We start from the raw sequence: 12,029 nt of genomic DNA, 5'->3' as shown, positions 1-12,029 counted from the left end.
CTATATTAGCAATACCCTTCTCAATCACCTGTTTCATCTTTGCCAACTCGCGACGTGTGAGCTCATCATTGCGGAGGTCTTTCTTGTTTCCCACCAGAATAATGGGCACATTGGGACAAAAGTGCTTGACCTCAGGAGTCCACTTCTCAGGGATGTTTTCTACATTGTACACATAGACATACACAAATAAACATCCAGTGTAGAGCAAGACGCAAAGATATGTATATCAAGGGAGCCATCACACCTAAACTATCAGGACTATCAACGGAGAAGCACATGAGGATGACATCTGTATCTGGATAAGAAAGAGGTCGCAGGCGATCATAGTCCTCCTGACCTGCTGTGTCCCAAAGGGCCAGCTCTACCTACAAACATAAAAAAATAAATTAAAAAAAAGTCACCACAAATGTCACAGATAGATGATTCTGTAGATATTTAACAGCTCACATTTAAAAGACAGTCACCAGTTTAAGATTTCAAATACACAAGGGATGTTCGGTACCACAACGCACATGGTGATTCACCAATGTGGTCAACTGTCAGTAAAGGACACATGATGGCTGGCCCATGTGTCAAACTGTGTCACAAATTCCAGTCTTATTATCTGCTTAAAATTACTGTTCTCATAGAAAAAATGCAATGCCTTTATTTTCATTGTACAGGTGTAGTTACCTTTATGTGTGAATTTTAGTGAGACACTTTCTAAAACAGCAGCTTGAAAATCACAATATATGCGGTAATATTACTGAGACAAAAGCGGCTAACTTTTAGCCAGAAAAAAAAGCCCTCGTATTTACACATCCAAAAAGTCGACAATTTTTTTCAATCAATTGCTGTGTGGAAAATCTAGTACGAATTACCTGTCTACTGTCCACTTCAATATCTGCTACATAGTTTTCAAACACTGTTGGCACATACACTTCAGGGAACTGATCCTTGCTGAACACAATGAGAAGACAAGTCTTGCCACAAGCTCCGTCTCCCACTATTACTAGTTTCTTTCGGATTGCAGCCATCTGAAAGGATGAGAAAGAAAAGTTTTTTTTTATTTTTTTAGGATAATCAATGTGATGAATCACACATTGTTTTCTTCATTGTACCTTTGGGCTTAGTCTAAGCTATGTTGCCTTTCATGCGTCACCGCCTCAATATATTAGCACTAGACAGACCAGTTGGCCTCAGTGTGTGCACATATTCTACACGTAGCAGAAAAGATTCATTTGTGAAGCTAATCATAACGTTTTTTAAAAACATCATCACAAATGGCCATATTTATGAAATGTTCTCAACAACAACAAAACACTCCAAATATGTCCATAACAAATTACTTGACAAAAAAAACAACTGAATACTTACATGGCAAATGGCCTTTTTTAACTGTGTACACTGTTCTTCTCACAAATAACTGTTTGCACAAATTAAGTGTTTATAAATGAAGTAATTAATAAGCAAGCACGAGGGGTGTAGGTGTGTGTGAGCAAGCACTTCCGCAGTGAATGTTATACAGATTTTGTCTTGTGTCATCTTCGGGAATTTAATAAAGTACGCACACACAAAAAACTTGGGAGATTTTCGGCAAGTATGTTAAAAACACACACACACACACAAGTAACACGCAAATATGAATTTGAGAATAGGTTGAACTGTGAATGTATCAATGATGAACGCTTACTGCATGATGTACCACAATTCTAGAGCGTCTGTTGCTCCAATAATGTGTTCATTGTAATACTGTCAATAAAAGGTAGACAGGTATGTACTTTAATTTGGACCAATACGTGATCAATGGGACAAGAAAAGGATCGTGATGGCAGTGCCAAAAATTTTCTCTTAAATGATGTTGGTCTCATAGTGTAGGTTACTTCATATTAACATGGATACATTTGAGTGATTTTTATAAGCGGATTTCCCCTATGCTGAAACAATTCTAATGGGGGACGAAAATCGGCAAAAACGTACTATATTTAATCGCATTACATGTTAGATTACAACGATTCGACGAAACGTGGAATTTTAATATTGTCGTTTCAACATGGATTCAAACACCTTTCTTTAATTAGACATACTGTGAGAGCTGCGTTCGAGAACAAAGATTGCGATCGAGCTACCTAGTGTGCGAGGACGCAGCTAAAAGCTAGCATATTTTGACAGAAGGTCGCTTGTCAAGCAACAGTTTATGTTCTGTAATTTCTAGAAGCGCCTCATATACATACAGAGCAACAGAAGAAAATACAACAGTCAAAAGAGATAGCCGAAAATATAACATACCTTGATTTTTACCCTCGAAATATTCGCCTTTTTTAGTTTTCCGGTAGAGGTTTATCAGTTCCTCAAACGTTGGAACGTTGCGTCATCACCATACATACTCTTCAGCCAATGGAAAACCGCGTTGACAATGCTGCTTGTCACTTGCCGGCCCCTCCTTCCATATGTCTGTTTTCAATTGGGGCTATGAAAAACAATCCTGCACAATGTTGGTATCAAATAAACATACTGATTTCAGTATCGCCAATACCAGGTACTTTTAGGTTCGTTAAATATTCTCCTTTTTAATAAGAATCTGTCCTAAATTAAACCAATAAATAAATATGTACAATTGAAATCTATTGTACGTATTTCGATTTTGCTCTAACGCATTAATATATTATGCAAAATATCTCAGAAATTGTGATTCGTGACTTGTTTTTTTTTTTCATAAAGACAGCACGAACACGTTTCAAATGCCTCGCTTTACAAAATCTTTAGTTCACAGTTAAAGCATGATATTTTTCTTCTTGATTTAGACCAAGGGTGAAAATTCCATGAATCGTTGTCTAGGGGGCGCTGTGGTTTTGACTTCAATTGAACCAATAGGCGTTGAGGTGACGAGCCCGACATCAGCGATTGGACAGTTTGAAAAAGGCACCGCCATTACATTTGGTCGTTTGTGGTTCAGGCACAAACTCTGTCTCATTGGGCTGCGCTTTTTCCACAAAAACGGTAGGTGTTTAAGTACACTTTTATGACTTTTAATTCTGGCATGGCAACAATAACGCCCAAAAGTCTGTAAGTAGCTAAACGATGGCATTTTATTTAACGCTGTTCAACTTTAACTAATGTTTTTGTGTGACAATCAACGTGTTGCAACACGGCCTTCGCACTGGGTCTGCTCAATCTCATGAGTATTTGTCAACTAAGCTTGAACGTTTGCCCAGGTCAGAGACAAACTGACATTTACTTATACGTCTTAGGTCGTTTCTTCGGTGAACATCTACGCACTTTGTTAAAATGGACGATAACTGCGTCCGCGATCCAGCGGGCAGATACGATTTCGACGCGCCTCGCCACGTCGTCGACTTCAAGCAGTTGGCCGACGAGCCCTGGGACGATGCGTGGTTCGGTAAGTGTTAACTACTTTTTCGTTAACTTTCTTTTTACAAACCACTGTCTACGGTTGGACGGTTCGCAACAGCAAATTATGATGATTGGAAATGGTTTACGCCCTTGCTTGTCTTGTTTTTTTTTTTCTTCTCAACCCTGCCCTAGAATATATATTTTAGTTATGATGGCAAATGAATGTGCTTTGTCCAAGTCCCTTTCAAAAGACAGGCTCTTATGTTTTTTGTGTGTGTTTTTTTTTTTTGTTTACTTTAAAACTTCACTGTTTTATTCCTAAATTAAAACTGAGATTAGTGATACATTGCAATTCATATCACACTTTTAATGTTGAAGTGATGGGACATTTAATCGAATAGACTGCCTTTATTGTCATAGTATAGCCGGTATACAACTATATACTGTAATTAGCATATTTAGACATATTGGAAATTGTGCCTAACATGTCTTCATATAGACTTCATATAGACTTATAGAAAGTCTAATAAATACACATTCTATTACCTCTCATTCGCTTTACGTTATAAATACAAACATCCAGAACACCTTACAAACATTGGCTTGCATACATGTGTACACTGCGCTGAAAAGTTTTGAAAAAAGCTACCACATTTACTAAATCTAGTCTGGTAGCCACTCACATCACAATGTCTTCAGCAGCTCCTTCATTCTACACCTGGCCCACCATTGCGTCTTTTTCTTTCTCGGTTCCTGTGTGCCTTTCTTTTGTTTTTTTGCCTTGTGAAGTGTAATTGCGATAAAAATACATTTGGCCTCCCTCTTTTGAATTTCAGGCACTTTGGTGCACTTCATTATTTTATTTATTTATTTTTCTGTTGTAAACTAACTAGTATAAACCCCGTAGTAGTTGCCAGTTGTGGAAAGTCGATTTAGATTGTTTTTTTTTTTTCTTCTTCTTAATGTTAAAAAGCATATCATTTTAGGTATACTCATAAAATGTTTACATATAATAATCTTGTAGTCGGGGGGGGGGGCACGAAAGGTTTTCTCTTTCCTCAGGGGCCTTGCAAATTATATTTGAGTTACTGTATTTGGTCTCTTTACACGTGTTTAGTTTTGATGCCTCTCGGGTTCATTTTGATGTCAGTAAAACACTTGTTTTTGGCTTCTTTACTCACTCAGACTTCAATTACTGAACTCTCCAACGTTCGCTTTTTTTTTCCTTAATCGTTTCATGGGCGGTTTGCTTTAGAATAAATTCATGAAGGGGACACGGCAACCACATGGTAAGAGGCATAGCTTCCGGTGAGATGTTTCACTTTCTGGTTAGAAATTCTCTACCAAGAAAAAAAAAAAAAAAATAACGACAAAAAACAACCAAATATATTTCATAAGAAATTAACTCACCATTGTGACGAAGGTAAATTGTATGCACCTATCGTGTGTATATATAACTGTCAGAAAGTCAAAATGCCATGATAATAGGTCCTTTTAAAATACACACATCTGTGAAATGTACCAGTCACCTTGGCATTTGTAAATCTGTTTTGATTGCAGTGTCTCAAATTTTAGGTGTCTACCATTCAGGACAACGTTAGGCAATTTAAATGATTGATGGGGCCACGATCTTTCATCAGTGCTACTTAGTGGCATACTGTATGATGCAAAACTAAATGAGCATCTGTGGTTTCTTTGTTGGTTAATCCTAACCCTTAATAATATAAAATTAGTTAATTTTCTATTACCCACCCCCTCTCCAGATCGGCAAGCGGTTGATCAGCCACAGAGCGCTACTCCTAACCACACGGCCGTTAAGGGTCCAGTGAGAATTGCAGTAACGCATGCAGGTTCGTTTTGTGTTGTATGCTGATTTATAACAGACAGGGGTGCACATCATTTTGATTAGGTTGTCAAAAGAGCACCAGACTGTTGCTACTCCATGCATACCACGTGTGTGCACCCGTGTGCGAGGTAATATGTTCTTTTAATAACAATGTGGCGTTTAATTGTCAGTTCCTAAGGTGGCCAATTCCACACCACATGATGGCGGTGCAGTGGCAAAGATGCAGACTAAAGATGAACCATGCAGGTGTGTGTATGACTAGGAACTTCAAGATTACAGACTTGCATTTTTAGCCTTGCACTTGAGTATCAGAACTGGGTCACATTTTTATTTTATTTTATTTTATTTTTTTAAGAATGTCAAACCGTAAGAGGAAAGTTAGTTCTTCTTCTTCTCAACTTGTCAAAAGGACCAAAAAGTAAGTACAATCTCATCTTCATTTTCTCATGCTATGTGAGATAATAAACAAAGGCAGAATAAGATTACTGTGATTGTCGCGCTTTGAAACCACTTTGAGTATCACCCAACATTGAAGGGAAAAAAATACTGTTATCCACAGGGTTGTAGGTATGAGCTCTGAGTCTTGGTCTTTACATTCCCATTTGTTTTTTGTAATGAGGTGCAAACTTTAGTTCGACATTTGTTTTTTTATTCTTTTGGTTGTTTGTTTTGTTTTTAAGGCGATTTTACAGACTAGGTTTTTGAGGTGGTATTGAGATGCAGCTGTGTTTCCTCTACATTCATTTTGGGGCAGCAGCCCGCCATTTCAAAATTCTAGCCCCGTGTCCAGCTTTACAGTGTGTGTTGGTAAAAATGTAATCTGGTTGCAATGTACAAGCTTACCTGCTTTAATTGGTACATAAATGAACGTGACAATATTCAAATACTTTTTGTGGTGTGCACATCAATAAAAAAACATACCAAGGAAGATGCAATAACATACACCAATCACATGTTCCGAATGCCTACATTGCATTGTATGCTACGGCACAAGTATCCACAGCGTAAACACTAGCAATTGTCAGCTATCAGCTTCAAAGAGATTTAATTGAGACTGTAAAAAAGAGCTTTAATTAAGACTATGCATCAGCAAATATGGTCATTCTCTACCTCCCCAAGAAAGTGTGGGACCGAATCCTGTGCGTTGAGACCAACTGAAAAAGTTGGTAGCCACAGGGCTAACATTAGCCTTGGGCCCACATAGAACAATATGCTTAGGGTGAAAAGATTATTGTGTGCTCATTTGCGTGGCACTAGTGTTTCACACATTGAGTAAACTCCGCCCCATTTTTTGGGGTCCCGGTCATCAAGCATACCAAGCTCCTTGGAATACCTGCTCCCGCTGCTGAAGAAAAGTTTTAGAGGAAACACTTTGCAGATATTCCTCTATCTGTCACGATTTTAGTACTGTGACCTGTAACTCTTAATAGTGCTGTGACGCAAGTAGAAGCCAGCAGTGATATCAGCAAAGAAGTGGAACACCGTTGCAACGGAGAACCTGAATTGACTTCATCTGGCAGTTACCTAAATGAAGAACGCTCCACGTTTGTAAGTAACCTCTTGGAGTCTTGTAAATGCTTTCATCAGTTAGTTTCTGTGTCATAATTGTGAGTAGGGCTGTCACTATGAATGACATCAAAGCCTACAGACCCAAAATGATCTTGCAACTCGATAGACACTGACTCTCCTGGTGTGTACGTGCCACCGCCGTGTTGCCAGATCAGCCCTTTGATTTCTCCTGCCAAGCATGTTCTATTCTTCTACCGTGGAAGGGGGGAAAGTAGTGAAGGAATGGGGCAAGGAAAGGGAAAACACTTCCTGTGGAACTTCCCAATTTCAAGAAAACGCGCTGAAGTGGAAATGAGCAAATGACACGTAAAATAAATCATACATTCAAGCGACAATGGGAAAACACTGTCGTATTATAATAGTAATTGACAATATCGACTATTTATGGCAACTCTACCTGTCAGCAAAGGTTCCTAAAGTGATTTGGGGGATTTCTGGGCCAATTTGGTTTGGTAGTGCATGGTAGTGAATCCTCAAGCAGAGTGGTTGTCATCATGGGGAAGTTGGCGGCTCACATCAAGTGATTTATTGCTAATTCGGCTAAATGAAACTCATTCGGAGTCTCATGCAATGGACACATGTTCAATCACACTTTATCGGCCTTCTTCCAGGCCGCTATTTGGACTTCTTCCCTCAGAAGACAAGGAGCTCTCAAGATACAATCTTTATGCTCCACTCACTATCGGGTGGCCTTAAGACTGTTGGTTGACTGGACTGGCAGCTCAAGGGCACTCTTATACACACATTCACAGACTTCAGAACATACACACCCCCACTATGCAACGTTGCTGCTGGTCCTAATCTCCACCCATGTGACCTGACTACGCTGTGTAAGCACTGGGTCTCTCTACATGCAGCCAGTAACACCCATCCCCAACCACATTATGTTCTTACATTATTATGATTAGTCGTGTGTAACCTTATATGGAGGTTGTATGTATGGGGGGATATTATATCACTATTCACACATGCCGTTCATGCGACTAAAGCACTGATAAAAATGGACTTCTGTTCTAAGGAGTACTTTCAGTATTACAGAAAATGTGTTATTTGTATTTTTTTTTCGCGGGGTCGGGGCGTCGCATGCATCATGCTTATGCTGTCCAAATGAAAGCACAAAGCAGCTGGAAAACTATACAAGACTTGAAAATGTCAAGGTGGAGGTAGGAGCATAAAAATGAATGAAGAATTAGAATTCTTACTCGCACGAGGAAAAAAAAAAGGCGTGACCAATTTTAAGTCCTGATTCATAAGCTTGCCTCTGTTTTGTCAGACAAATGTGCAAGGTGGTTGCAGTGTTTCTAAACCTGGAAACCCTCTAACGAGCAACAAGAAAAAGGTGACAAAAGACTCCTATGTACCACTGGCTGAGCATATCATGCAGTTACAGAAACAAACCCCTCAACGCTTCCGTAAGCTGAGTCGGCAGGAAGCAGCCAAAGGTGGGACAGTTGTTGTTGCTGTTAATACTGTATATTGAGTGGCTGAGTGAGGCACACAGAACAAAATGAATGCTTAAAAGGTTTTTCTTTTTTATTTACAGGGCTGGCCAAAACAAAGGCCCAGCGACTGCGCCTCACTCGCCCTCAGTCCCCAAAGTTCGCCACAAGGCTGAGGAGCCGACCCACGACGGTTAAAAGCAGTGCTCAAAAGGAGGCCGAAAAGTTGGAGGAACTTCACAAGTAAGTCTTGCCTGAGCGTTCAAGTTTTTTCCCCACTATCACTTTTCCTCATTTGAGACAAGTGTTTTTACTACTGTAGGATTTAGATTGCTAAACTATCATGTCTGGTGCTGCATTTGAAAAGGTCAACTTTCAAGGCCCAAGAGCTGAACAAAAAGATTCTCGAGAAGCCAGAGTCTGTGAGGAAGCCTGTGGTGAAGGACTCCACTGTACAAGAGGCATTCACCATGCACATTGAAAAGAGGCTCCAGGAGAGGCAGGCGACCAAACGCCAAGATGAGCCACAGTCCACTTTCAAAGCACAAGAACTTCCCAAGAAGATTCTTGAAGGAGTTGTGGTGAGATCAACCGCTTCAGAACAACATCAACTGTTTCAGCTAGATTTTTGGTTTTGTAGTTTTGGGGTTTAGATCAGGGATTGTGAATCTCTTTGAGACAGTTTTGTGATTTAAGGTTTTATTCTGTACAAATTATCCTGGGTTGTTATCAACAGGGTGTGCCAGAGAGAAAAGTGAAGCACCCAACTGTGCCACATTCACCAGCCTTTATCCTCGCCAAGAAAGAGCGTGTCGACGTGAAAACTGAAGAAGTGAGGACCTTGTGTACCGAGCTTAAGTGGAATTCCCTCACCATCCTGCATGGAATGACGTTGTGCCCTCTTTTTAGGTGAAACCTATCCCTTCAATCAAGCATACCCCTGTTCCTCACTTTGGAACACCATTCCAGCCCATACTCCAGGAAAAGCAACACACCGAGGTGTGTCCTTTCTCGTTTGAGCAGAGGGAGCAAGAGAGGAAGAAACTCAAGGACATCAGGGAGCAAAAGGAGGAGGAGGTGAGATGAGTTGGCTTTTTGGCCGGCATTTGTTCCTACGAGTGATTTGTGAAAATGTCCCCACCCCCTAGGTTCCAGTCTTCAAGGCTCAGCCTTTGCCGCACTTTGACAAGGTCAGCCTCCCTGAAAAGAAGAAGCCTGAGTCCACCAAGCCCGAGCCCTTCAGACTTCTGCTCGATGAACGTGGCACAGACAAGAATGACCGCTTGGAGAGAATGGTACGTGAGGATGTGTAACCAACAACCGCCCACCCAGATTTTATTACTCAAATTGATCTGCCCTCCTGCTTTTGCTTTGATTGCTTCAGACATTAATCAATAATTGAATGACAGGGTTTGTAGCCTATATGAATTTATCCTAACGTCAATTATTGTACTTTTGGGGTAGATGAAAGAAGAGCAGAAAAAGATCAAGGAGGCAGCAACGTTTAAAGCAAAGCCCAGCAAAGTTACACAAAAAGAACCTTTCCAGCCGAAAAAGGAAGATCGTGCTGCAGTGGGTAAGTTTTGTTGGTCATTCGTGCGTCCTTATTTAGACAAGGTGTAAGTGAGGATTAAGCAATACTTCCCAGCGGTCGGTCCTTAATGAAAAAACTTTACTCTTCTGCAGTTGTGGAGAACTTTGAGCTGGCAACAGAGCGACGTGCCCGAGAACGTGAACACTTTCTTCAGCATCTCAGTGAGAAGGAGGCTGCTATCGCAATGATAGCAGAGAAACAGCGGCGAAAGGCTGAGGAGAAAGAGAAACTTGAGATCGCTAAACTACGAGAACAACAAGTGGGTGCAAAATGTATTTATTTATTTAGATCATGTTACCTTTTGGGGTCATGTCAAAGTTAGAGTCTGTCACAGCTGCCTCACAAGAAGGGGATGTTTAGGTAGCAAAAACTCTGCACTTTAGGTCACATGCTGTACAGAATAAATATTTTTGAGCTAAATTATTTTGATCGTAAATCTGGATTATTGTGACGAATCAATTTACATTCAAAACAGAATGTTACTAAAAATAAGTGCAATTTGTCAGAGCTATCCAATCCAATCCAACTTTATTTGTTAAGCACTTTAGAACAACCACAGCTGACTAAAGTGCTGTACAGAGAAATTAAAAAAAAAAAAAAAAACGTATAAACAGACACAACAGCTCAAGGACATAAAACGCTAAATCTGAGCTACACACATGAAACCACAACATTGCCTTTCCACTTATTCCTGCGCAAAAGACATCCAGGGATTAAGGACTTCAGCCATCAGGTGAACAAAGATTGATTGCATAGGTGTTGAACTCCAGTCCTTGAGGGCTGGTGTCTTGCATGTTTTCCGCTTTGCTCTCCTCAAAACACCTGATTCAAATGATTAGCTTATTAGCCTAAATGATCATAATCATTTGAAAGAGGTGCGTTTTGAGAGAGAAGGTTCAAACTGATGAATACCGGCTCTCGATCATTGCAGTTTGACACCTGTGATTTGGAGCATCAAACGGGTGACTAATCTCTCCATGAAGTTAACTTAGCCGTCATTATTTAAAAAAAAAAAAAAAAAAAGATAAAACTGACGATTTGGAGCCTAATGAATATTGCAGTATGCAGCTTGAAATCGTATTCCTCTAATTGCAAAGCTTTTGAGTTGCAAAGAACCATTTTTCATTTAAAGGACCTAGATCATGTTGTTAGGATAATTATTTTCTTTTTCCACGGTTAAATATACGTATGCACATAAATTACATTTGGCACACTAACAATTTAAATTAAACGAGTTTTTATTCCTAACCAAAAAGTGAAAGGTCTCGTTTACTGAAACGGCACAAATCACTGTGTGGCTGCCTCGCCCCCTTCATGATGTCGTTGAATGTCAGCTGGCCACAAAAGAGCCATCCATCATCTTGACTGCTTATCCTCAGACAGGTTGCTAGAGCCTATCCCGGCTAAGAGAATGGAGCAGCGAAAACAGGCATTTTACCGACATTAAAATGCAACAGTGTCAAGTGACTGCGTTCACTAAGAGCCGGTCATCCTATCAAATTGGTCCCCATTGGAAACTCATATTCATAACCACACTTCCGCCCGCGGATGAATTATTTGCTACAGGAGGTGATTGTCCTGCTGTGCGCTCCCAAACCCCCCTTTTTTGCCACTGACAATTTTATACAGTCAAACATTATAACAAAAAAATACATTTTGCCATTTACCTGGCCGTGCCAAATCTCTCTTCCTCAACTCCAACCGAAACGAAACTAATAGTTGTGAATAAGGTCAGCGTGTATTTACTCTTGCAAGGGTGGCACGAGGGCTTACTATCGTCATCAGGCCTCTCACAAGTCTTTTGTGCTCGGGTGGGGCGATGCTGACTGCGGAATAAGCAAGTAATGATTAGAAATGCATCAATGAAGGGAAATAACACTTTGGGTGAGAAATCAACATTGTAACATGGTTAAAATCTTCCAAAAACTTTAACTCCCATGCTACATACGGGCCCTTCAATTCTGTGTTGAATCCACCCATCCATTTTTTTGTTTATTTCATATAGTTTGGTGTCCTGCCTCTTTCGTCTCTACAGGTCCACAAGGCACAACCCATTCGCCACTACAAGGTTGTGGAAGTGAAGAAGAGTGATATTCCACTCACCATCCCGCAGTCTCCAAACCTTTCTGACCGCTTCCGCTTATAATTAGCTTCCTTTTTGTTTTAATGCCCTTGTTCTATCTGTATTTTGTCTTATTTCATTCAAGATTTGTTTTATTTCAATAAAGATCTTGTTCAAAATTAATTT

General features: G+C 40.1%; 2 protein-coding genes across 3 annotated transcripts in view; one reads left to right on the top strand and one right to left on the bottom strand.

Annotated features, from left to right (window-relative positions):
• Positions 1-2,369, bottom strand: part of LOC148427651 (rho-related GTP-binding protein RhoA-C-like) — a 3,286-nt gene extending 917 nt beyond the window's left edge. The window contains exons 1-4 of the mRNA XM_088439958.1: positions 2,269-2,369; positions 861-1,016; positions 245-365; positions 29-159 (exon numbers count right to left, since the gene is read on the bottom strand). Of these exons, the coding sequence (XP_088296084.1) occupies positions 29-159; positions 245-365; positions 861-1,016 (408 nt within the window). The 5' untranslated portion in view covers positions 2,269-2,369. The remainder of the gene's footprint in view (positions 1-28; positions 160-244; positions 366-860; positions 1,017-2,268) is intronic.
• Positions 2,370-2,915: 546 nt separating this feature from the next.
• tpx2 (TPX2 microtubule nucleation factor) lies at positions 2,916-12,020 on the top strand. Of its 2 annotated transcripts, XM_088439952.1 has the most exons (15): positions 2,916-2,979; positions 3,231-3,379; positions 5,097-5,183; positions 5,350-5,425; positions 5,535-5,597; positions 6,610-6,727; positions 8,022-8,190; positions 8,292-8,430; positions 8,555-8,768; positions 8,924-9,019; positions 9,097-9,264; positions 9,336-9,482; positions 9,652-9,763; positions 9,874-10,040; positions 11,817-12,020. In XM_088439952.1, exons 2-15 carry the CDS (start codon positions 3,268-3,270, stop codon positions 11,925-11,927), a joined length of 1,779 nt encoding a protein of 592 aa, XP_088296078.1. In that variant the 5' UTR covers positions 2,916-2,979; positions 3,231-3,267; the 3' UTR covers positions 11,928-12,020. The 2 variants fall into 2 exon arrangements, with proteins under 2 accessions (XP_088296078.1, XP_088296079.1); XM_088439953.1 differs by lacking the exon at positions 5,097-5,183.
• The last annotated feature ends 9 nt before the right edge of the window (positions 12,021-12,029 follow it).

Source organism: Hippichthys cyanospilos, chromosome 2 (assembly GCF_059441005.1).
Source record: "Hippichthys cyanospilos isolate Australia breed blue-spotted pipefish chromosome 2, RoL_Hcya_1.0, whole genome shotgun sequence".
In the NCBI taxonomy this organism is placed as follows: Eukaryota; Metazoa; Chordata; class Actinopteri; order Syngnathiformes; family Syngnathidae; genus Hippichthys; species Hippichthys cyanospilos.
Note: the sequence above shows the minus strand (reverse complement) of the source record. Positions and strands in the feature narration are given on the sequence as shown.

Excerpts from the sequence above, each read along its gene's own strand:
- tpx2 (XM_088439952.1), top strand. The coding sequence starts at position 3,268 with ATGGACGATAACTGCGTCCGCGATCCAGCGGGCAGATACGATTTCGAC. Across the intron at positions 9,265-9,335 it reads GGGAGCAAAAGGAGGAGGAG|GTTCCAGTCTTCAAGGCTCA; the intron begins GTGAGATGAGTT and ends CCCACCCCCTAG. Across the intron at positions 9,483-9,651 it reads ATGACCGCTTGGAGAGAATG|ATGAAAGAAGAGCAGAAAAA; the intron begins GTACGTGAGGAT and ends CTTTTGGGGTAG.